Source organism: Nuphar pumila, chromosome 3 (assembly GCF_984573655.1).
Source record: "Nuphar pumila chromosome 3, dmNupPumi1.hap1.1, whole genome shotgun sequence".
Classification (NCBI taxonomy): Eukaryota; Viridiplantae; Streptophyta; class Magnoliopsida; order Nymphaeales; family Nymphaeaceae; genus Nuphar; species Nuphar pumila.
Genome location: NC_143251.1, coordinates 9,223,122 through 9,249,232, shown reverse-complemented (window position 1 = coordinate 9,249,232; position 26,111 = coordinate 9,223,122). Strand labels below are relative to the sequence as shown.

General features: G+C 40.4%; 1 protein-coding gene across 1 annotated transcript; it reads right to left on the bottom strand.

Moving 5' to 3' along the window:
- Positions 1 to 1,643: 1,643 nt before the first annotated feature.
- Positions 1,644 to 24,363, bottom strand: LOC149841873 (uncharacterized). The gene is made up of 7 exons (XM_090000538.1): positions 22,685 to 24,363; positions 20,368 to 20,952; positions 18,334 to 18,566; positions 13,900 to 14,097; positions 13,721 to 13,811; positions 10,687 to 10,888; positions 1,644 to 2,344 (listed from the first exon to the last, which is right to left on the bottom strand). The coding sequence occupies exons 1-7, from the start codon at positions 24,223 to 24,225 to the stop codon at positions 2,003 to 2,005; spliced, it is 3,192 nt and encodes a 1,063-aa protein (XP_089856664.1). The 5' UTR covers positions 24,226 to 24,363; the 3' UTR covers positions 1,644 to 2,002.
- Positions 24,364 to 26,111: the final 1,748 nt, after the last annotated feature.

Here is a 26,111-nt window from a genome sequence, read left to right as displayed (position 1 = left end):
TGCACAAATATTTGTGCATTAAGCACCTGATCACCCTCCATCTTGAGACAGGGCCTGTCAGTTGTGGTGCCTAAGGTCCGATGGAGATAAGGTGCTTAATGCACAAATTTTGTGCCATGTAATTGCACACGATCCGGACTCATTATCAGGACCATAGTCTCAAATATCGATCTTGGGGTTTTCTCCGCAAGCAGCAATCTCACGATAAAAGTAAAAATTTGTCTCACAAAAATTATAGAGAATATCTCAAATTCTCAATGCATTTAGAGTTAGGAATTAAGAAAATAACAGAACATATTAATTACAAAGAATATAGAATATACAAAATTGCATTGCAAGCATGTCACTATATATTGGAAATAAGGCCCTGCCTACAAATTTAAACCGAGGATATCGTTCAGGTGAAAGAATTGGATCCCATAAAACCATTTGAGCCAGCAATATCTTGATGGAAGCCCGAGACGGCTCGGTGGGACTACCTCATTGACCATCCAAACTTTTCTCAAGTTGAAAAACTTAGTTCAAGCACAACTAAGAAACAACCCATTATACCATGCTTTAGGGATGTCAACGGGCCAGGTTTGGCTCAAATATCCAACCAAATCCAAATCTGATTAGTTGAATGAAGTAAACAAAGTAGCATCCCATTAATAATCAGATTCAGTCGGTCTGCCGCTTTGCATCTAAACCCGAGTCCTAGTCTGAATCGAATCCAAATCTAACAAATATTTCAACCCATTTATATATAAATTATATCCAATTAGTTAATCAGATCAGACTATTACCTTTTACCATCCCACTCAGCGCTGACAGAGCTTTTTTCTCAAGGAAAAACTCGGTGGACTGCAGGGACGAGATTGCTACACCCATATCTTTCTATATTGCTTGCAAGCCGCCTGATAACACATGTTTAAAGCAGTTAGCAGTGGGATACATCCACAACCCACAGCTCCCTTTTCTTGTCTTTATGGAGAAAGGGTGCAAGCAAAATCCCTGTAAAACTCTCATGTTCTAATCAACACTGTTTTAAAGGCCACGATCACGTGCATTGCTCTCTCTCTCTCTCTCTCTCTCTCTCTCTCTCTCTCTCTCTCTCTCTCTCTCTCTCTCAAGCAGTGTGGTCAATATAAAAGATCAACCAAATTGACAGAAGCAATATGATGGCCCACATTCACTGCGACCACCATCATGAATTATCTCGAACCATCAAACCTTCAACATTCAGATTACAAATCCTCAAACCAGCACTGTGCTGATATGTTTTTGCAACTCAACAATCATCATCGAAGAGTAGAAAACTGACAATCAAACATAGGCATTACTCAATAGGCCAATAATTTTCATACTGAACTGAACAGAAAAACATACAATGTACCACTATTTAGCAGACCAAAGGCACGAGCTTATTTTGCAAATAACTGTCATCACAAGCAGATATTGTTTTCCTCAGAAGCTATAAGTCTTACAAAAGAAATAAAAAGAAAACAATTGATAGAAAATAGACACTTTGCCCTCGGGTGATGTAGACATGTATAAGATCAATAAATCTTTGTAATTCTTCATAGTTCATAAAACCGTTGAGGCATACCCACTCACCCCAATGCAACTGTCATCGACTATGAGTGAACCAGAGAACCATAGAATTTCAAAATTGCTAATGCGTTTTTCATTTGAACGTCTACAGTAAAATATACTGATGAGGCCTAACAAATAGTGAATTTCCTTCAATTAAAACAAGAATCTCAAATTTTACCATAAACAAACACGGGTTAGTTTTACAGCATCCTAACATCAATACATTTTAAAAAGCTAAATCCAGTCTCACGAATCAACCACCGAGACACCAAAGCACCAGCAGCATTCGTCACAAACCCTGAGAACCAAGACCCTAGCTTTGTTTTTTTCATGTTCATTGCTTTCCTTCTCCCAAAAATCGTTCATGTTGCTCCAACTCCTGATTCTCAGAATCTCGAGCCACTGAACACAAAAACTTGCTTATTGTTTACTTTGATTCTGAAGTTTGGACACTAGGATCCGGTGCTTCACTGACACCATCAGCTCTCTCCGGAGATGAGACTGCAGGTTTCTTTGATGGCAATTCAGGCTTACTGATAGGTATGGGAGCAGCACGCTTCACACCTCTCCCAACAACGCCAAGATGCACAACCTGACTACTTGCACCACCAGCAGATGCCGTGGGCATATCCGCACCACTGGATTTGGTAATTGTCTCTGTTACAACTGTGGAAGGCTCACCGGTTTTCTTAATTGGAGCATCTGTTTTAAAATTTTCCATGATTTCTGCCAAGGTTGGAAAGGACGGCATTTCTTGGAGATCTTCTAGCTGCAAAGAACCATACATCACTGATGTATTCTCTCAAGAACAAAATCCCACAAAAAGGAACATTTAGACAAATAAATACAATGTAGCAACTTATTGGACTAGGAATCAGAAATCAATAGTTTCAAGATGTGCATGCAGCCATGCATGTGTAAACATGTTTCAGTGAAAGCGTTAGAAAGTGGTTCCAGATGGACCACCGAGTCGCTCGGAACATAGCAACATAGTGTCTCCTTCCTGTTCCTGAAGTCCATGGAACTTGCATTGCTTTGAAATTTCTCTATGCATTTGAGTTCTGGACCTACTTAGTCATTCCATAGTAGTTGAATCCTCCATCTTTCAAATGTAGCTATCATTGTTGAAAGTAATCCAAATTGCAACTAAAAGGTTCTTCTCCTTCTATATGATGTTTCCTTTCTGCTCATTTCTTACTTTGACTTGCCCCCTTGTATTTTGGCAACTTCTGTCCGCTTGTCTGGTAGGAGCAGCTGGTGGGCATCACCTTCTGTTGGGACGTTGCAGGTTCAAAACCCAATGGTCTAGTGTAACTGGTAGGGGTCTGCCTAACACCAGCTGGTCATTAAAAAATAAAACTTCATCACCTTTCTGACATTTTTGAATAACTCCCTCCTTCCCTCCCTTCCTCAGAGATGCAGAGGGACAGCCATCAACAAACACCACCCAAAAGGCTAAGACATGTTCCAATCTTGAATTATAAAAGAGAAGATTTGAACGAATCTGAAACTAGCAAATGTAATATACAAGAGATAATGAAAGGTAATATTAGTATTCCTACCCATCATTTGCTTGATGAATCATATAAAAGACAAAATGCAAACCGAACTATCAAAATGCTTGCAATTCTTCTTCCAATCTCCTCATCTTTTTTTCTTATTATTCCCGCTCTTAATAAACTCACTTAAGGTTGGTCACTAATGGACCAAATACAATCTCAAAAGAGATAAAAATACCAAACAGCACAAGAGGCATACAAGCCTATAAGATGGAAAAAAACTCGAGAGAAAACCCTCAAATGCTTCTAAAAGCATTGAGGAATAACAAGGGAACCTCACTCCAGCACATGGGAGGCAGTCCACCTCTTTGGACGGCCTCCCAACAGTCATATTTTGACTGTTGTGCCCATCAGTCATAAATATGACTGTTGGGCAGTTTATTTAAAACAATGCTAAATTACATTTCAGTCCCTAATGGACTGTACTATATGATAAAAGACAAAAATACCCTTATCGGGTATTTGAATACAATTTTATTTTTAACACTCCTCAAACTTATGGGGAAATCACCGAAAGTTTGCTAAGAAGATGCAAAAATTGAGGAAGTGGAAGAGCTTTGGTGAAGAAGTCTGCAATCTAAAATTTGGACTGGACATATGGCAATATAATAGTCCCCTTCAAATATTCTTCGTGAACCTAGTGACACAATCCATCTCAATGTGTTTTGTTTGCTCGTGAAATGTGTGATTGTTGGCTATATACATGGCACTTTTATTATCACAACATAGCTTTGAAGGTTCTGAGACATCAACACCCATATCGGAAAGCAGTGCTCTCATCCCCACAACATTAGTGGTTGTAGTAGTCATTGCCTTGTACTCAGCTTCCGTAAAGGATAAAGATATTTTCTGTTGTTTTTTTGCATCGCCAAGAAATGAGAGAATCACCTAAAAACACACAAAAGTCAGTAGTTGAGTGACGGTTATTGAGATCTCCTCCCCAGTCAGAATCAGTGTAAAAAATAAGACTTAAAAGATGAGGAAGAGGATAAGAATAGTCATTTGGATATAGTTTTTTTGATGTATCAAACTATTCTTAATACTGCACTCATGTGGACGGTTGTGGCCGTATGTTGAAATTGACTTGCAGAATATACGACATGCGCAATATCTGGCCTTGTAATGGACAGGTACATCAATGATCCAATAAGTTGTCGATAAGGGGTTGGATCATCTAATAATACTCCATCTTCAACTCGCATTTTTGCATTTATTACTTTAGGAGGATCATCTGATTCCTGAACGCTCAACAATATCAGCTGCAAACTTGATTTGAGATAAAATGTATCCTCTTGGTGAGTAGGCTACTTCAATTCCTAAAAAGTATCTCAAAAAACCAAGATCAGTCATATCAAAGGATTTTTTAAGCAAAATTTTAATATCTTCAATTTCCTTTTGATCATTCCCTGTGACAATCATATCATCAACATACAAAAGAAGAATGATCAATGAGGTTCCTGTAGATCTCACAAAAAGAGCAGTGTCAGTGTAACAAGATTTAAATCCAAGTTTTAATATTGTACCACTTAACAGATCATACCTTGCTTTAGGGGCTTGTTTAAGCCCGTATAGGGTTTTTTAAAGATGAAGGACCATGCCTTTTTTAATAGACAGACCAGGGGGAGGATCCATGTATACTTCTTCATTTAAGTTTTCATTCAAGAATGCATTTTTAACATCTAACTGATATATCGGTCATTTTCGAATGAATGCTATAGCAACTAGATTTCTAATTGTAGTCATACGAGCTACTGGGGCAAAGGTCTCTCCATAATCTATACCATATTCTTGAGAATATCCTTTTGCAACAAGTCTTGCTTTATATCTCTCAAGAGACCCGTCACTTTTTGTTTTAATTTTAAACACCCATCTACACCCTATTGTCTTCTTTCCGATAGGAAGAGGTTGAATTGCCCAAGTGCGAGCCTTGTGTAATGCATCTAATTCAATTTTCATAGCTTCAACTCATTCGTTTATATTTTTGGCGTCGTTATAATTGGATGGTTCATGATAGGAATGAATGGCTAAAAGACATGCCCTGTAGTTTGGTAAGGATTCGTATGAGACAAACCTACTTGGAGGCCTATGTGTTCGTTCTGACCTTCTAACACTAGTTTCTTTAGTATTTATTAGTTGATTATATCTGTCAAGGGCACATGGATGTTCCCAAGTATTTCGTCTAGAGTATTGAAGAAGATCTTGAGATGGTTCACTACTTGAGTCATTAATAGACTTGAAGGTTTCAATATCATTACTAATACCTTTATTGGGTAACAAATCAAATAAGAAAGCATACTCGGATTCTTCCTTAGGAACTTCAAAATCAAATCCATTGTCATTTTCTAGAAAGGTAACATTTCTAGAAACATAGAGTTTATCATTTGTTTTATCATAACATCGATATCCTTTTTTATTATCAGCATAACCAAGAAAGACACATTTTATGGCTTTAGGAGAGAGTTTGCTATATTTTTCAAGAAGCACGAAGCATTTACAACCAAATACCCTTAGCCTTTTTAAATCAGGAGAAATTTTAAAGAGTTTTTCAATAAGAGACTTGTTTTCCAAAGTTTGAGAAGGCATTATATTTATTAGATAGACTGCAGTTAGGGCAGCTTCAGCCCAAAATTGCTTTGGAACTTCTTTTGAAATAAATTGAGTTCTAGTAGTTTCAATGATATGACGATGTTTTCTTTCAGAAATCCCATTTTGTTGAAGTGTCCTAGGGCATGATTTTTTATGCACAATTCCATGACTTTTTAGATATAATTGAAATTCATTTGAAAGAAACTCTCCCCCAGAGTCAGAGCAGAAGACTTTAATATTTGTTTTAAATTGATTTTTAACTAGATTATGAAAGTTTTTAAAACATAAAAAAACTTTGGATTTGAGTTTTAGAAAGTAAATCCAAGTAATGTCTACTAAAATCATCTATAAATGTAACATAGTACGAATAACCACCTTTTGATATAACAGGAGCGGGACCCCACACATCCAAATGCACTAATTCAAATTTTTTATGTGTCACAGAGGTTCTAGACCCAAAAGGTATCATTTGCATTTTTCCAAGTATACAATCTTCACATACAAATTTTTTATATTTACAAAATTTTTCCAAAAATGAAAAAAAATAATTTGGATATACTTGAGTGTCCTAATCTTTTATGCCAAAGATCTATATTAATGTCTTTGACATGATTACAAGATAAGTATTTTGGTAAACACAGAAAATCCATGTAGTAAATGTCTCTTCGTCTATGGCCTTGCCCAATCAACTTCCCTGACTGGAGATCCAGCACCCAACACGCCTTAGATGAGAAGAATATTTTACAACCATAGTCAGTAATTTGAGAGACCGAAAAAAGATTTAAATCCAGTTTGAGAATGACTCACTTTTGGAACAAAGAATTTTTTTGAAATATCATCAAAGTTTCCTAAGCTTTTGACTTTTAAAGAGGTACCATCGACAGTTGACACAGATGAGAAATATGATTTAGTGCAATCGGATAATAGAGACTCATTATGAGTCATGTAAAAAGAAGCACCTGAGTCTAGAATCCAAGAGGTCTTACCTGGAGGAGACGAGAAAGAGATGGCAGCTCCAGATGTAGAAGGTAAGAAGTTGTGAGACGACTTCTGCTATTTGAGCAAGATTTAATTCATTGAAGTTGCCCCCTTTTCTTGATTCTTGAGGTTCTTCACTTAAGACGGACACCTTTTTAAATTTGGGACATTTTGGTCTTATATGTTTGGGTTCCTTACAATGATGACAAATAATTTTTCCTTTGTATCCTCCTCCATTGTGTCCTTCCCCATTGAATTTATTCTCAAAGTGAGGTGGTTTATATGTTTTCACAAAATTGTCGGGTCTTGCCATGGCAAGGACCTCATCATTAGACTTGTGCATTCCAAGTCTTGTCTCTTCTTGACAAATTTAAGCAAGGCACTTATAGAAGGAGAAGTGATCCTAATGAAGTAAGGAAAATCTTACTTGCTTAAATTCCAGTCGAAGACCATAAAGAAAAGAGAAAAGATTTTCTCTTTCGATTTGGGTCCTTCTCATATCAATAGCCGAACCTTCCCATTTTGGTTCCAACGTGACTAATTCATCCCAAATAGGAGATAAAATACCGTAAAAATCTCTTACACTTTTATCTCCTTATTTTGAATTACGTACCTTGTCTTGGAGATAATAAAGTCTAGCCATATCCTTCTGGATAAAGGTACTTCTTAGAAAGCTCCATGTGTCACATGCCTTCTTGAATTTGATGATATTGGTGGTGATCTTGAACTCCATAGTATTCATAAGCCATGAGAGTATTTGTGCATTGCTTGCCTCCCAATCTTTCAATTTATTTTGGTATTCTTCCAAGGCTTTTTCTTTTTCTTCTTCGGACAAGGCTTTGACTTGATCTCTTTCTCTTCTAGTCAATTTGAGTTGTGGTTCACTAGTAGAACCACTAACAAAACCCCACAAATTTTTTTCCTTTGATATGATTCTCCATAATCGTCCCCCATGTCAAGTAGTTGTTTTCATTGAGTTTGCCGGTGATGACGGTGGCGAACTTTCTTTCTCCCATAATGAATACTTGAGTTTAGAATGAAGGAGATAGAGAATGATTAATGATCGAAGAACACTTCCTTCACGAGATTCTCCTTCTTTTAAGAGTCTATCTCTGATACCATGTAATGAAACAATAGTGAAACAAACACAATGCCAACAAAGGGCTTTTAATAAACTCTCCAATCTCAAAAGAGATAAAAATACCAAACAAGAGGCATACAAGCCTATAAGATGGAAAAAAACTCCAAAGAAAACTCTTAAATGCTTCTAAAAGCATTGAGGAATAACAAGGGAGTAAGGCTCCATTTATAGAGCCTCACTCCAGCACATGAGAGGCAGTCCAGCTCTTTGGACTGCCTTCCAACAGTCATTATTATGACTGTTGTGCCTAACGATCATAAATAAGACTGTTGGGCAGTTTATTTAAAACAATGCTAAATTACATTTCAGTCCCTAGTGGACTGTACTATATGATAAAAGACAAAAATACCCTTATTGGGTATTTGAATACAATTTTATTTTTAACATAAATCCGATCCCCGGCTTGGGTCACGCTGTATGGATCCGGGTCCATCCTGCTCTGCATCACTTCTCCATTCACAAATTTTCAACAGAACCAATATGCATAGGCTACCATGGTTTGAGCTGGCTGATTCATGGCCTTGCCTGGCTCATGTAGGGAACAAGTGGACTCTTATATACACTGTCATACCTTAGACAGGTCAGTTTTTTTAATTTCTCATCTTGAATCTTGTAAACCATGTAACCATTTACACTTGCTTTCACAAACTCTTTTACCTTTTAAAGAGATTTCTCTTGCTTGTCATTTCACTGGCACAAACCATAAGATCATTTAACCAAGATACTTGACAAAAAAGTATTAAATCCTGTTGCTTGCTAAGAATAAAAATAGCAATATCATATTGGTGATCAGACCCATGCAACACTCTGATCTAAATGCAAAAATAACAGTGATATATAGAAAAGATGAGGACCTGAACAAATAACAATAAGATTAGACAGACTAAGTGTTGCACCCAAAATCTCGGAGAGCCTTGCAACGTGCCATAGGTATGGGACTTGGTGCGGTGCATGGGGTTGAAGAGACGTGTGCATGCCACTAATAGTGCCGTGTGCCTGAGCTTGGCACTGGGTTATGCAAAGGGGTGTGGCGTGTGCACGGGTTGGTGCAACGCAGGTGCTGAAAAAGGTGTGTGCATGTCACTGATTTTGGCATGTGCCTGAGCTTGGCACTGGACAGTGAAAGGAGTGTGTGACATGTGCACTGGCAAGGTGCGATGCACATTCATAAGAGGCACGTGCATGCCACAGATGGTGTCGTGTGCTGGAGTGGGGCACAGGACTGTGCAAGGAGTGTGGCATGTGCCTGGTGTGGTGCAGTGCAGATGCGGCAACAAATGCATGGATGTGTGTGTAGTGCGGTGGAAGTGCCCCAAGAGTGATGGATTGGTTGGTTGCGGCGTGCATGAGGCAGTCGGGCTAACCCCGTGGCAAACATGCCTTGCCCATGTGTGCAGAGTTTGGTGCACATGCATAACAGTGGTGTCGTGTGTTGCACAGACCATTGTTGTGCGTGGTGCATGCGGCCTGCGATGCACAGCATGCGGTGGGCATGTAGTTGCGGTGAGCATGGTCGGAGCTTGGCATGTGCAGCAATGTGCACAGTGTGGGCACAGTTGCGTGCATAATCTTTGAGGCGATAATCCAATGAGCATTTGAAGTTGTTTGGGGCCAAGATCGAAGATTCACCGTGTAAATCGACTATGGGGAACACGTGGGTGAAGGCGGATTTGAAGAATTCCGAAGTTGAGAAATTTATGGTTCCCCAAGTGTTATTCGGGTTCCTATTGCTGGCAGGGGCCTGGCTCCTAAAACACCTATATAGGGGACCTCATGTTTGAGCTGTTTGGCACATGTTGCAGCAGTTTGGCATAGGCACCCCCTATATCGCACGGGCAGCACTGGGAGTGCATGGGGGTGTCCGTGTGTAGTTCAAATCCCCCATGGGGCATAGGCAAAGACCTTGGGTGCGTAGGCAGGCGGCCCTTGGTGCGGCGATGCGGTCCCAACCATGCCAAGTGGCATGGGGTTGTGCAAGTGAGTGCACAACGCCGGCGAACGAGTTTGGGTGGTGCTGTTCGCTATGGCAAATAATCATCAACTGGTCTGCGGACTGGGGGTCGAAAGATCTTGTCCCTTCTATGGTGAGGTTATGTTGGGGGCGTGCCCATGGGGCTGCTATCTGCTCCATGGCACGCGAGGCTAAGGCATCCGTGCGTTGTTGGCTCGGATGGTTGGGCTTGAGGAAAGGTGGCTTGCCATGATGGTTGAAGACATGACATGCATCGGTAAAGGCTTTGGGATGTGTTATGCTCCCCATGACCCGCGTTGGATGTTGGTTAAGTCGGTAGTGCTGTGAAGGCACGTTTCAGCCCTTGTCAACGTGCGCTTGCTTGTGGGAGCGGTAAGGCACGTTTGGCTTGGTGGTTGAAGGTGCTAACCGGTATGGGACGGCTATGCACGTAAGTGGCTATCAGACGCACAATGGACCATGTTCGGAAGGATCTCTTGAAAAGAAGAGCTTGTTAAGTTGACGTTCCGCTGGGTAAGAAAGTTACGTGTGGAAAACACGTGCTGTGAGGCTGACTAGGTCGTGAGGCCTAGTGCCGCACGGGGCTTCCTTGGCTTGAAATGCGAAAAATTTGGCCTTGGAAAGTTAGCCCGTGACACTAAGAATGACTCACATATCAGATATTAGAAATCAAACATAAAATATTTAATGCATCAGGAACTCCTGGTTAAGTTCCCCAAAACAATACGTCTCCAAACTTTTTAAATTAAAAATAAAAACAATGGGAACTTCCTATGATACAGAATCAAAGGCAGCTGCCTGATGTCGAAATGTTCAGAAGGCCATACAAAAATGTTCACCCAGATATTAGAACCAAAGAGAAAAAATCTACTCACCTTTGCATTGAGATCAACTAGCAGTTCATCAAGGGTTTTAATCTCCTCTTCCTTCTTTAAAGTAGAATTATCAGATGTCTTATCGACTTCAACCTTCAGTCGTTGAGATCTAGCCTCACAAACCGAAATAGCCATCTTGCAATGCACCATAGCATCTTTAATCTTGTTGTCCATCTGCAGCGCCATACATAACTTGAAATGTCTAAAAGCAGGGTCAAGGATGCGAGCATTCAAACAGATTAAGTAAATTAGGAATAAGACACAGAGATTCAAGTATCTTGCAGGACATGCAGAAAACATCTGGCATCTACATGTTGCAGCAAACTTTCAGCTTCAAATAAAAAGCAAGTAGGCACTTTGCGCAACTGCTACTATAATCATGGAACATGACTTTCATTTTCCTCCTCCTGCCACACTAATGAAAATTTGCAAGGTGGAAAAAGCAAATCAATGAACCTACTCAGGCCAATACTTAAAATGAGTGGCTTTTTCACAAAATACAACCAAGTACACATGAATGTCCTTGTAAAAGGTCAACTGTTTATAGAAAAGGAAAAAAGAAAAAGAAAAACAGAATCATGTATTGTTTTCTTAGACTCTAAAATCAATTAAAAGGCAACATCATGCTCTTTGAAATCAACAACAACAACAACAAACAAACAACAAGAAAATCAATCAAAGCAAAATTGTATTACCAGAATTCTCAATTTGAATCCATGCTCAGGCTACCAACCAGAAAATCACAAAACAAATTGTAGACTTCATCAAAAGCAAGTTACTACATATCATGTTATTATCAATTTATTGGGATAAAGGCAATTCTAAAGAACAGAACAACAAGAAAAGCTCTTTTCAAAAAATATAACTGAGATTCCCCTCAAATACCATTTTTAATCGATTCTCCTGAAGTAAAGGCCTGCTGATGTTATGAGACTGAGAAGGTGGCCATGCTCTAAAATTATTCTAACACCAATACTTGAGATTAAACAACAAAATTGCACAAGTATATATCTAGATAAAAAGTGGCCCACATAGTAGGCATACCATGAATAGCACAGCTTTCCACATATGGTGATTCAAACCAAGTACAGGCTATGGTTTTAAAACCCAGTGACTCATCACTCGGCTCATCCTTGAGTGACTCATGACTCGGCCGGGTCAACTCAGTGACTCAGCCGGGTCATGTTAACTTTATATTTTATAGTATTTTACCAATATATTATATATAATATGCATTATATAATACTTTTTATAATATATTTAATGTACAATTTTATTAATACATGTATAACTATATTTTTATATTTAATATACATAATATTTATTTTATATTTTATATACTGTATGTATTTATATATAGCTGAGATGCATATGCTTAGATGGATGTATGAAAATACAATAAAAGATAAGATTCGAAACGAGGAGATACGTAAAAAGGTAGGTGTTGCATCCATTGAAAATAAGATGAGAGAGAATCGTTTACGGTGGTTTGGACATATTCGGCGAAGGCCTAATGATGCTCCAGTTAGAAGGATGGAGAAATGGGAAAATATATTAGTTAAAAGAGGTCGGGGTAGGCCTAAGAAGACTTGGATGGAGATGATAGGAAAGGATATGAATGCTTTGAACCTCACCGAGGACATGGCATTGGATAGAAATGATTGGAGGAGAAGGATTCTTATGGAAGGCCCAGAATGATTTTCTTTTTTTGGTTCATATCGTTGACCCCAATTGTTTTGGGATGAAGGCGTAGTTGTTGTTGTTGTTGTTGTTGTTGTTGTTGTTGTATGTATTTATATATAAAATATATTATATATGTATATATATGCACTTGTCCGCCGAGTGTTGTAAAAACCGAGTTCAACACATTTTTTGACCCAGTGACTGGGCGATCTTGGCCAAGTCAACCGAGTCACGGGGTCAACCCGGCGAGTTATTAAACTATGTACAGCAACCTCAAGTCCATGGCAATCAAATTCAAACTACATTCAAAATTAAATATCATGAATTTTCATATAGGGAACCATCTTATACCTCAGGGACCTAAGTCCTGTCAAGTCAGGATATCATAGGTAAACTATTAGTTTCACTTAGTAAATATACTAAATTTCCCTTCTTATGTACTAACATGGAGCTAATAATGTCCTTGTCAGAAAAAGATTTACAAAGACATTTCATATTCACCATAACGTTTCCATTTGTCTTGGTGTCAGAAACCAACTTCGGATCTTCCTTTTCTTTGTCTGTTTCTTCAAAAAATGGGTCTCAAAGTGTCATTTTTGAAAACATACATCTGTTTTAAAATATAGGGCAAAAGATGGGTCTCCATATGAAAACCTCCCTTAAATATATGGGGACATGTTACCTCAGTCATCAGTTTTGAGATTCAAAATGCAACTCTTGCAAGTTGCAACTGTGGTTCAATTCAGGACCTGGCAATGAAGTTAGTTGGCTGATGCTCTTTATGAGTTTTGACCCCAAAAAAAAGCCAACTTAAAAGATACACATGCACGGTTGCAGCAATTAAAATGCACCCAATACAGTCTGCTGGTCAAAGACATGAAACATTGACTTCAAGCCATCAAACCACAGAACATACGCCTAACGAATTTAAGTCCCATAAAGTTCAAAGTTGGCTCCAAGCAACAGGAATTCTACCAACTCAAGCTTTTGGATATCATACAACAACAACTACGCCTTCATCCCAAAAAAAATGGGGTTTGAAAAAATGGGGAAGCTTTTGGATATCATGATTACTTAAAATTGATACTGTAATATTTCATTTCCAAAAGTTTATAAAAAGTTAAGTGCAAAGGTTATCAAGATTATTTTGAAATTATCAAACGAACTCCTACAAAAACCTCGCACACATCTAATACAAAATGGTAAAAAAGAAAAGGTGAAAAAAAAGATAGAAAAGCATCTAGAAGTTTGATCGTTGTTCAACAAAAGAGCACGACAAGATGCCAATACAAATGTTTGTTAAAAAGGAATGTGCTAATATATTTCAGAAAGAAGAAAAGTCAGTGGATACATTTCAGCAAGAAGGCGGCTGTCTGGTTCAACAAGATGTTCCAGCATAGAGAGAGTCTTCTTGTAGTCCTCCAAACAGGTCCCAATATCCTCTGAAATAACAACAGAAATAATCTGATTCAACCAATGCATTTCAAAGTTCGGATACTTGCACAAGCACGCTTTAAACTATCAACTTACCTCTTTCCAGTGAGACATCTCCAAGTGCTGAAATAATATTTACTTTCTCCATGGTATCACCTGAGACATTCTTTTCAGCAATCACCCTAGCAATGTCTAACATATTAAATGCAAGATCCAGATCAGTCTCTTCTTCTCCAATTTCTACATCTTCCTCATTCTGTCCATTCTCATTTTCTTTGTCATCAGCATCCTGGTCTTTTAACACTCAAGTTAAAATGACTTTATCAGTATTCCTTGACAAGAATAGAACTATTCCAACACATGCATGTTCATCTACAAGTCAATTTTTCTTTAGGAAACAAACAATTCTTAAAGAAACATGACCAGATGTGTGCAAATGTATGTTTCCAAGTACACATTCAGAAGCAAAAAGATGATCAGGACTATGTGTGTGCAATATGTCCCAGTCAAACAAAAAAGTATGAAAATTTCACTGATTAAATCCTGACAACAACTAGCCACCTTGAATGCGGCACAAGGGCTATCCTGGGTTTTACATACTAAACATACCTGACCCCAAGCATGCACATGATAAAGTATCTCAGCATTTTAAAAAAATCATAAAAATAACATGGAAATAAGAAAATAGCAGGTTTTACAAATAATTTTTTTGCAAAATGTAAAAGAAAAAGTACTAAAGTTTCTAAAATGTGAAAAGATAAAGAATAATAAGATCATACTTAAAGCAGCTGCTACATACAAAAAGATCAGCCTAAGATGACCATATCATGACTATTCAGAAGGGGAAAAATTGAAAATATACAATATCAATATTACAGTGCATAACAAGACGTTTGAACTCAGATATTTTCATTTTAACAATGTTCTTGAAAATATCATGGCTTTTTACTTTTTAAATTGGTTTTCCAAGTCACAGTTATAATATCAAGATATTGGTGCTGAGCCATTCCAAACTTGAACAAGCTAGTTTGAGCAAAACTCAAGCTAGAACATAACACAAGCTGAGAAAAAATTAAACTCAGGTTGTGCATGCTCATGCCATCCCAAACTTGAAGAACTATGTTCATGTTCACTGATAGAAGCTGAAGTTCAAGCTTGGCTTAACTGAGCTCAAGCCCCTTACTTTCTATTAACAAGAGCTTTCTACACTATAAAGGTGAATCAATGGGACTTACACCAGTGACCTTTGAAATGTATAACCTAAAGGCCCAGTACTGAGGTGGATCTTTTTTCTTTTTGTGAAAGCTCACATGTTCATAGATATAAACCTCGTCGAGACCAGCTATCCAAGTCTGTGTTGGCTTAAGTTTTATGGCCTCGAGCTCATCTGGTTAAGCTACTAAATGATGTCAACAAAGTCCTTCACCACCGTAAGCATAAAGATGTCTGCAAAGCTCTACCAAGCCCTCGCACAGTCTCAAAGCTGCTACCAAGAGTTGTAACTCATAAACCAACCCAAATAAGAAGAATGGTGTATGTATTGTACAATACGGTACAATCTATAAGAAATATTGATACAAGACACTCGTATTGCAATACGAGTTTGTATCATAGTTGTAACGTATGTATCGAATGATACATGCCTACATCGTATCGTACAATGAGGGGTGTATCGTACGATACAAGTTCAACATACTTAAAAAAAAGCCAAATCATAATTTTTCAGTTTTGGGTTTTAAAGACCTCTTGAGGACCGACTCCCTCATTTGTGTAAAAGTAATTAGAGAGGCATCCATACACCTTAGGACTCATGAGAGCGATTTGAAGGCCGATCCGTGTGCAAGGAATAAGACTTTTGCGTTTTGCTAAAGTAAAAGTGCATTTCCACTATTTTTTCACTCAAGGAAATGGGTTAAGGTAAAAAATCTTTATTATGAATAAAACTACAAAGCTACCCTCTAAAAAAATCCCACCTCGGGGGTGTTGCCCCCTACAACCCCCCGCCAACTTACCATCCGTGGAAATTAGAGATTTATATCAAGGTAAAAATCAGGCTTCACATTCCTCCAATAAAGATAACATCAAATGATTTGGCATGACAATGGTGCACTTAAGTAATGAGTGAAAACTGATTAAAAAGTCGAATGCATCTATTGTCATAATATTTTTGTTTATGTAATATGAAAGTATGAGCCTTGTGGCATGTTCTTAATTGCATGATATTTAATATTTTGAATTGTTCTTGTGAGATAGTTGATGTTTGATGATGTCTTATGCAACTCATAGATACATAAATGTTTCATATGTAATTTTATGGTTGTATTTTGTGAAATTTATCATTGTTTCATGTGTAATTTTATGCTAAGTTAGAATTATGGAGACAGACATTGGAAGCTAGAGGTTTTAAGTTGAGTAAGAGTAAGACTGAATATATGGAATGTCGGTTTAGTAAGCAACGAAGTAGTGATGGGAGTGTAGTGAAGCTTGGTGAGCAAGATATACCGGTGAATGATTATTTCAAATATTTGGGATCCATCATTCAAAAGTATGGAGAAATTGATGGAGATGTAAATCATAGGATAAAGGTTGGGTGGATGAAATGGAAAAGTGCTACTGGAGTGCTGTGCGATCGTAGAATGCCATTGCGGTTGAAGGGAAAGTTTTATAGGACGACTATTAGACCCGCTTTACTATATGGTACGGAATGTTGGGCTGCCAAGAGACATCATATTCAAAAAATGAGTGTAGCTGAGATGCGGATGCTTAGATGGATGTGTGGAAATACAATAAAAGATAAGATTCGGAACGAAGAGATACGTAAGAAGGTAGGTGTTGCACCAATTGAAAATAAGATGCGAGAGAATCGTTTACGGTGGTTTGGACATATTCGGCGAAGGCCTAATGATGCTCCAGTTAGAAGGTTGGAGAAATGGGAAAATATATTAGTTAAAAGAGGTCGGGGTAGGCCTAGGAAGACTTGGATGGAGATGATAGGAAAGGATATGAATGCTTTGAACCTCACCGAGGACATGGCGTTGGATAGAAATGATTGGAGGAAAAGGATTCATGTGGAAGACCCAAAATGAATTTCTTTTTTGGTTCATATCGCTGACCCCAATTGTTTTGGGATGAAGGCGTAGTTGTTGTTGTTGTTGTTGTTGTATCATTGTTTCATGTGTAGTGATTTTTTATAATTTTTGCTATTTTTAAATTTTCATGATTTTTAAAATTTTATTAAAAAATTATAACTTTTTATGATACGATACATATCTTATTTTGGTCCTGATCGATACAGGTAACGATACGATACTTATAACCTTGATTGGAATTACTTAATGAGATAGTCTTCTACAAGCATACTCCAAATAGAATAGAAATCGTCCCAAACTTTGTGTTTTCGTAAGTTAATGGACCACACAATTTTATGTAACAAATATGCCTAAGTTGAGCCAATCCAAGCCCATGAAGTCTAGTCTGCTTGTATGATAACATGCTCAGGATTGACTTTTCTCTCTCTAAATGACCTCAAGCTAAGGTGACATCAAGATGATAACAGGCAGATTCACTTGTCACTCAGCCCTGACTCAAGCTCGAGCCTTGTACTAGGAGTACCAAGCAAGGCCAAGCAACAGGTGACCAGGCCCAGCTAGACTGCAAACAATCACACGTAAGCATACAAAACTCAAACTTATTGGTCTCCCAAATTGCAATTATGAGTGTGCTTGAATTTTCAAAAAATAATTTAGAATCAATTCAATATAAAAATACTACTGATAGGAAAGGATGTGGTAGATAACAAACAAAGCAACGTCTAAACATAAAGGCCTAATAAAGTTGTGAAGCGGGACAAATCAACTAGAATGGAATCTCGAACATCCTATGAAATGCCAACTAGTCAACCACCAATAACCAAGAAAAGAAACAACATGAACATTTCACTTTAGATACTAGCCAATTAGTAAAAACACCAATGAGTAAATCATGTAAATTACTGGAATGAGCACTTACAAGCACTTAATATATTCATCCATCAGCAATTTAGTTAATATAATAGCCAATTATGAAAGTCATCAAACATATAATGCATGAACACAAACACTATCCAGAAGATGGAATGAGAAGTTGAGAACTTATTTAAAAAATGCTAATATATTTAGATTCCAGTATGTAGTCATTTTTAAGTTTCAGACCATAGTGATGCCTCGTTGCTCATGCTTGGGCATATTGTCTCTCTCCAAACAGAAATATGTTCACAAAGAGAACAACCTCATGCATTCACAATATGAATATGACTAGATGCAGACAATAACAGTGTTACCAACAATTCACAAAATGATATTCGAGTTGATGGGTGGATGCAACCAAAGGTGTGTGATTTTCTATTCCTAACTATGTTACACTAAACAATGATATGTGTAATGCATTCTAGCTTGCATCTCTTAATGTTTGCACAGTGAGCAAACAAACCAGATATGTGTAAAATGTACTAGGTAAGAAGCAGAAAGAAATGATATATACAGACACGCAAACCTTCGATCTGTTTTCCGAATTTGTTACTGGAGTTAACATCTTTTTTCTCGCTTTTGTGGCTGGGACCTTCACCGTTTGCCAGCATTTCACGTTCAATGGAGTTTGTTTTCTTAGTAGCAGCATCACCAAGAGCTAACACCTCATTTTCGTCTTGTGCTTTGTAAAGAAGTGCACATCCATACTTATAGTATGTATGAGCACACTCTGGGCCAAGTTCACCAAAACGCCCAACTCTGAGCAAACAAATGCACAAAGTCAACATTAGTGGTCATACACCATACTAAGTTAGTACAATATGAACTACAGGACACTTTCGTTCTGACATCTACATCTTTGTGTGCTATTTTAGTAGGGTTGCAAACGGGTCAAATTAAGGAAAGGACTCTTGCAAATTTTGGCTGCCCCGGATCCGAACCGATCCGACTTCCAAATGTATTTTGGGATCCAAAATCTGAACCGTTTGCATCCCCATATTTTAGAACAAAGAAGTGTGAAAAAATCAACCATTGTATCCCATAGAAATGACTCGGTGATCTTCATATTTAGGAATTCTACAATTAACATGTAGCATGTCCAGGCATACAAAAGCGCACCACTAGTATATTTGGCATTAAGAAACCAACATACCAAGATCAGGAACCACACTCTTGCAGTCATGTACCCTGTAAACAGAAAATAATCTCGATTTTCAAAGGTTGATAAAATGGATAGCCTGCATAGCATATTGGTAAGCCTCTTCCTGTAGAGTCATTGCTGACTCTTAAAGTCGGTGAAGACCTCTCTTCACCATGCCGTTATGAGTTGCCAACTTGTTGAACTTGGCAATGGCATCCTTTAAGAACCCTATTAAATTCAACTATTGTTTTCAGTTTTTCGTGATGGTTGGATTTTGGGCTTTATTGAAAAGAGAAAAAACTTTAATGTTAGTCTTAAATTGTTAGGGCAGCGAGGATCCTTGTGAACCGCCTCTTACTAGTATAAATAGGGGTGCTTGCATCGTCTTGTAGCATTCAAGTTTGAAATGAAGTCGTAGTTTCATTGTGAAACTTCTCTTACTTCTCTATATATCTTGATCGAGCTCACTACGTGAGCATTGAAGTTGGCCTTCGTGTGGCTCAGCGATTGGCTAGGTCTTGCTCACAACGTGAGCAGTTTGTTCGGTTTGGGTTGGTTCGGTTCATCCCAGTGCCGCAAGGCTAAGACTCAGTTCAATTAGGCCCTGCCCAAATCTTGGTGTGTGGACCCACTTGTATCGGGTTTGAGTCAACCACAAGTGGTAAGAGCTCATTATCTTGGGATCAGGAACTCGACACCTACAACCACACAAGCGATGTCATTCTTCAACCTCAACATTGTAAAGATGTGCAGCCGCCTTTGTCGAAACCAACCCATACATGCTTGTTACTTGCAATTCCATTATAACGGATTCAGAAATTGGAAGAGAAAATAAGTAATCAGTCCAAGTACCAAAGGATGCATTCTAGAGCTTAAAATAAACTCCGTGGATAGAACCCCTCAAGATGCAAAATGATCATATAAGGGATAAAGAATTGGTTGCCGTTACAATTTTATTTTAACAAAAAAAGAAGAAGGTAAAACCCTCACGGCGCACGCTAGTTAAACCACGCATGCAGAGGCAAAAGAACTCATTCTCTGAACAAGGAGTGGCTCAAGAGAAGTTGAGGCCGTAGGCATATTTCATTGGAGGCCCTCAGCATGAGGCGCATGCATGTGCAGTGTGTCATTGGAGGCCCTCAGCATGTGAAATATAAGCGTTATATTTTTTTCATTTGAGGGCTTGGGCGGTGGCCTCAAATATCAAAGAGGCCAGCCGGCCCTGCTCTGAACAACAAAAGTCTTCAGAAGACACAACGACCAAAATTGCTCGAAGCATCCACGGACATATTAAATCAAATGCCTCACAAAGACATAAAAGAAGCTCGATTCAAGTGTAATGTTAGCAAGAAAGTTTCTTCGCCAAATGAGGTTATCGGCATAAAGATTAAACAAATTGTGCAAGGTTACGAAGAAAACCTGATCTCGAGAGCGCGGCTAAACCGATCGACGGCCGATGCGTAGTCCCTGTTCTTCACAGCATCGGATCCCTCCTCCATCAGCTTCTCCGCATACTCTAGGGTTTTCTCTGGAGAATCGCCGTCCGCAGACACTTCTTTGCCGCCCTCTGCATCGTCTTCCGGCACATCCGAGTCTTTGGAACCCGCAGAATCTTCCGGGACGGGAGTCGAAACTAGGGTTTCCTGTACCTCCTCCGGCACCGACCCTTCGTCCTCCTGGGGAAGAAGTGAAGCCATAACGTGGCCATTTTCGACGCCCGGAATCACCGAGGGCTCGCTCGCAGGAGGTTCCCCTTCCGATTGGACGGCGTCCGTTCGATCAGCCTCCGTTTCTAGGGTTTCTTGGGGCTTCGCCTCGGAGATATCAGCATTCGCGCGCTCCTCTGTTTCGCTCATGGCGTCTCCCGCTTCCTTGCTAAAATTGTTTCCCCAATGAAGAGACGGGGATGGGGTATTTACAGCCGGGAATGCGAATGATCCAACGGCTCTCGTGCGGCGTTGGACGATGGCGGGAAGGAGCACCGCCCGAGTAATTTGATGCGAACTACTTGTGAAGACTATTCATACCGTGGCCACAGTACTCATGTTTGGTGGATGAGGCGATGGCTATACCGTCGATTTTGCAATGGACAGAAAAATCCTGCCTTATAAGAACTTAGGAACCCAAATCGTTCTTATGCCCACCGAAGCCAATCGCGTTCCAAGTGTTACTGTCCATTTTTATGTTTTGGAATAGTGATTTTTGCAAGCCTTTTTTTTTAAGACAAAGAAAGCTGGGTTACGTAGACCCTTACAAGTTATACAACTACATCATTGGGATTCGAACTTGCAATGTCCCAACACAAGCTGACGTGCACTAATTAACAGATCTTGCCAGACAAGGGAGGCAAGACCCTTATTTGTTACTATATAGTTTTTTTGAAAAAATAACATTAATTTTGATTATAAAACAAGTTGGTTTAAAACCTGAGCTGTTTATACCCGACCCGATTTATATTAGAACCCATCAACCTACAGGACGCTACAATTTTAGTCACTCATACTAGAAACTGAATCAATTTAGGTTGGTCCGAGTCAAGTTTTAGATTCAGATTGAGAAAACCATGGTTATGAGGGCATGAAATGGATACGGAGAGCGATGCTTGCATGGGAGGTGGATAACCAAGTGTTAAAAAGTAGTATAAAGCGTGAAGCGGGATTTGTTTTGGAAACGTGTGAGAAGCGCAACAGGAAAGGTATAGGAAGCGATGAAGAAACGAGTGGGTCATGAGGGAGAAATGATAGGGAAGCGAAAGACAATAGATTTAATATATATAACAAATATACAAGAAAACAAAAAGGAAACGAGTGAGAAGCGTCTTTCTTAATTTTCCACGAATGACAAATGAGTTTTCCCCGCGTCCTTCACTTGGGGGAAGTGTAGCGAGCGGTTAGCTGCATCGCAAGCACGCTTGTTTCCTTAAAACGGTGCTTCCGATAATTATGAAAAAATTATTTATTTAAAACAAGAACTAGTCTCCGGCTTTCAAACAGAACCTTAGAGTATTTTTGATGGCTCGTCCCTTGTGTCGCACAGGACAAAAAAGACATTTATGTTTTAACAAACATTGGATGCGTTCTCTCTCTTGTGTACTTCTTTATATGTTACACAAAGAACAAGAACGGAGGAGGGAACAAATTTTTTAAAAAAAATATTGTCAATAAATTCATTATTAATAATAATAATAGACCCGGTTCTAGGTGAGGGTTTTCCGTTGTCATATAAAAAAAATACTAGACATGCTCAATAAATTCATTACTTAGACATCGGCTTCCATCACTTTTCGGAAAGTAATCTGACATGTTCACCGTCCACAATGTACACAAGCATTGGACGGTCAAGATGTCAAATCACTTTCTTAAAGTGATTTGACAGATCCCCTCTGAGGCCATGGTCATATTGTCTGTAACCGATTGTCTGTTATATTCGGGCCCCCTTGCACATCCCACTTGGGACAGACGGACGAGGGAATCAAGCAAGATGGACGGTGGTGGTGAACTGGTGATGATGGAATATAACTTGTAATTTGGTTGTATACAGTATGATCCTAACTACTCTTAGGAAAAACAAAAACAGTATTACAAAAGAGAGAGGGAGAAGAAATGCAGAATATAATCAGCCAATTAAAGATTTAATAACTACGTCACCACGTTTACGCAATTACAGGAAAGACAAAAAAGGATAAAAAGATCGGAGTCCCGCATGGGTGAAGCGCAAGTGCTGGGGCCCACATTACGGTGTGGCCAGCCGGAGGGAGGTGAAGGTGACGGAGGAGCCGAGCGCCGAGGCGGCCACCTCGACGTCGAAGGAGTCGTACCGGAGGAATAACTCGGCGACCAGGAACCTCGCCAGCATCACCATCAGGTCCTTCCCGGCGCACTGCTTGTTCGACTCGGTGGGCTCATCCGTCTCGCGCCCGTTCGACCACAGTACGTGGCTTAGCAGCCGCTCCCCTTCGCTCCCGACGAACCGGTCCACGACGAACGACTCGGCGTCGTCGAAGATCCTTGGGTCCCGGGTCGCGAACGGCTGGTACCCGCACAGCAACTCGCCGGCCCGGATCCGGTACGCGGCCGAGTGGCTCTCCACCACCAAGTCGCGCTTCGCCCTCCCGTACTGCGCCGGGACGGGGGGCTCAATCCGGAGCACCTCGTAGACGGCGGAGCGGACGAGCGGCATCCGCTCGAGCGCGGCCATGGTTAGCTCGCCGCCGGACGAAGCGACGGCCTCCCGCACCTCTTTCGCCAGCTCGCGGTGGACCTTCGGCCCGGCTTGCCCGAGCATCTTGACTATGTTCGGAAAGAGGATCGTCATCCCGCCGAACGTGTTGAAGCAGATGCTGAAGAGCAGGTTGTTGCAGGCCTCCTCGCGGGCGATCCCGAGAGCCTCCGCCTCGTCGAGCGCGGCGGAACCCGCCGATCGGAAGTACGCCAGGAGCCGGTCGTAGTCCCGCCGGATGAGCGCCGGGGGTAGCCGGAACGTGTGGAGGAGGACCTCCTCCACCGGCTTCGGCAGCCCGACGCTCAGGAGCGGGCCGAGCTGGAAGAGCACCCATTTCTTGATGATCGACGGGCCGTCGGTCCCGATCCCCCCGGGCCCGGAAGGGTCGCGGCCTAGGAAGGCGCGGCTGAGGTAGTTGAAGCAGGCCTGCTCGTTCGGGGAGTTGAACCCAGCCTTGCCCTTGGCGGCGAGCGTCGACTCGAGCTCGGTGAAGAGCTCCTTGACGGCGTTGCGGAACTCGGGGATGAACCTGTCCCGGCGAGTACGGAGGAGGGAGAAGATGAAGCCCTTGATCTTCCGGTGAGAAGTCTCCGAGGGGTCGAGGTAGGAGACGGTACGGAACCCGCCGGTGAGATCGGTGGAGGGCATGTAGGTCCCTGTGAAGACGTTGCGCTTCTCAACCTTCTCGACGTCGAAGAGGACGGGGAAGCTCATCCCATCGAGGAGGACTACGACGCGGGGGTCGGAGGCGATGAACGGACCAGGCGGCATGTTCGTCCGGAAGACGGTGGACTGGTAGCGCTGCATCCGCGATCGGAAGAACTTCTCCTTCCCTTGGAACCAGAAGTAATCGAGGCGGTCGGCAATCGGCCCGAAGAAAGGGAGGCCGTACCCGCCGGGGGCTTCGATGGCCGGAAACTTGGAGATGGAGGGGGAGGAGGTCTGGATGACGGAGGAGGGGGTCTGTTCGGATATGGAAGCGGATATCCGCCTCATCTGGCGGTGCTGCCGGAGGTGGGGCTTCCCGATCGCCGGTGTAGGAAGACTTAGTGCCATTTTTTCTCCCTCTTCTGTTCGAATCTCTATTCACTTTCTTCTGATCCTTCCCCTCGCGTCGCGGAGGGGTACAAATAGACCAGAGAGTGAGTGTGAATGAAAAAGAAGATAAACGTGCGAATGATGGGAGAATTCGCTGAGATGGGATGTGGTGATATAGAACATTACCATTGATGGTGGTGATTTTGCAATATCCACTGCCCATTACGTAGAACAAAGTCCGGACACCAAATCACAATTTTAAAAAAATCGTGGGGTCCGGTGCAAAACCCTTGAAAATCACCTTGAATGGTGATTCCTCATATCACTTGAACCAAAATAAAATCGGCTCGGCTCGTTGTCTGCTGTTTCCTTTTGACCGTTCTCTAGACGCCGGAAGCCACTTATCGGTCGTGGTCCCCAAGTGGACGCACCGACATGCTAGCTGTAACCCAACCCAAAGATGCGAGGCAGGATTAGGTGCAATCGCGTTGTACACTTCTGATGGTCTTTTTTCATAAGGCTTGTTAGCTGTGGGGCCCAGCAGAAGAGGGTGGGTGCTCAAGTGCATCAGGACAATTTTTTTTTTTTTTAATGGTGAGTGCTTAGGCTCGGCAGCACGCTAAAGTGTGCAATCACATAGGGCTTGATCCTCTCTCACGGTTGTTGCCTGTTTGGGTCGAACAGACATTAATTTAATCATCTTCTTGTATTTTTAATAACATGAAACTGGTTTTGCAAATTCAGGATTATGTTTTGAACTCAAATCAGGATTTTGCTACAAGGCCGAAGCTGGATGTACTTCCTAGTGGTCACCGTGAATGAGATGGTTTTTGTCTGGTCATGAAAAAAAAAATTGCGTTGTTTCTGTCACAATGTCATTCACGTGAATCTCATTCTAAGAAGAAACAAATGCGATCGCCCCCAAAAATATCTTGCCTTGCCTGTATCATTGGGGTGATTGATCTCGCTCAGGTTGGGAATAGGTCAGATCTAGTACCAAATCCAACTTAATTAAATCTAATATAATCGGATTTGGATCAAAATTTGGATTTGAATTTAGATTTGGAGTCAGATGAAGATCAACTGAACTCGAATCTGGATCCGACTTGCTTAAAACTTGACATTTACATGTATTCATATTTGAATTTAGTGGGGTTCAGACTTTTTTTATATTCAAACTCGGATTTGAATGCAATACTTAATACTGAATCCAGATCCAACTGTTAATAGGATCAAACTTAGCTACCAAATCCAACTAAACAAATCCGTATTTGATTCGGTATCCAACTTGAATCCCAATACATAAAACGACACACAATACAACGATTTTAATTTGGTTCCGGCAATATGCATGCCTACATCCATGGAAAAATAGCTCTCACTTCAGGTCATTCGAGGGCTCTGTTTATTAACATATTTATAGTCTTGGAGGGACCTTTGGGTTACCCGTTTTAGGTTGTTCAAGGACTGTAGAAGGTCTACACGATTTAAAAGGTTTGGACTCTTGAGAGTCTCGATTCATACCAGTCTTGTTGGGTTGATCCTTCTTCGGAGAGAGTCCAACTTATGAGAAATCCTCCTTTATATGAGATTCCTTCATCATGTGAGTCCCTCTTGCGATTTTGCTGATTTCTTGTTTCACTTCTCGAGCTGCATGGCATAGCAAAGAATTGAACGTAGTGTGGCTATGATATTACTTTGATGCACCTTCGATTCCAAATATACAGAAAATCGCTATGTTAATTTATTCTTATGCACAAAAATTAATGAAAAGCAAGAAAATAAAAATTATAGAAAATTCAGAAACACTAAGGTTCAATCATTCATCTTTCTAATCTCCGTATAAAAGTATTTATAGAAAAATAAAACCCTAATTCTATTTTGGGTCTGACATGGATCAAATT

Coding starts and splice junctions, on each gene's coding strand:
- LOC149841873 (XM_090000538.1), bottom strand. CDS start 24,225: ATGGCACTAAGTCTTCCTACACCGGCGATCGGGAAGCCCCACCTCCGG. Junction 20,953..22,684: donor TCCCTCCGGCTGGCCACACC/GTAATGTGGGCC, acceptor CTTCACAAGTAG/TTCGCATCAAATTACTCGGG. Junction 10,889..13,720: donor AGCCGCCTTCTTGCTGAAAT/GTATCCACTGAC, acceptor CCCTGCTTTTAG/ACATTTCAAGTTATGTATGG.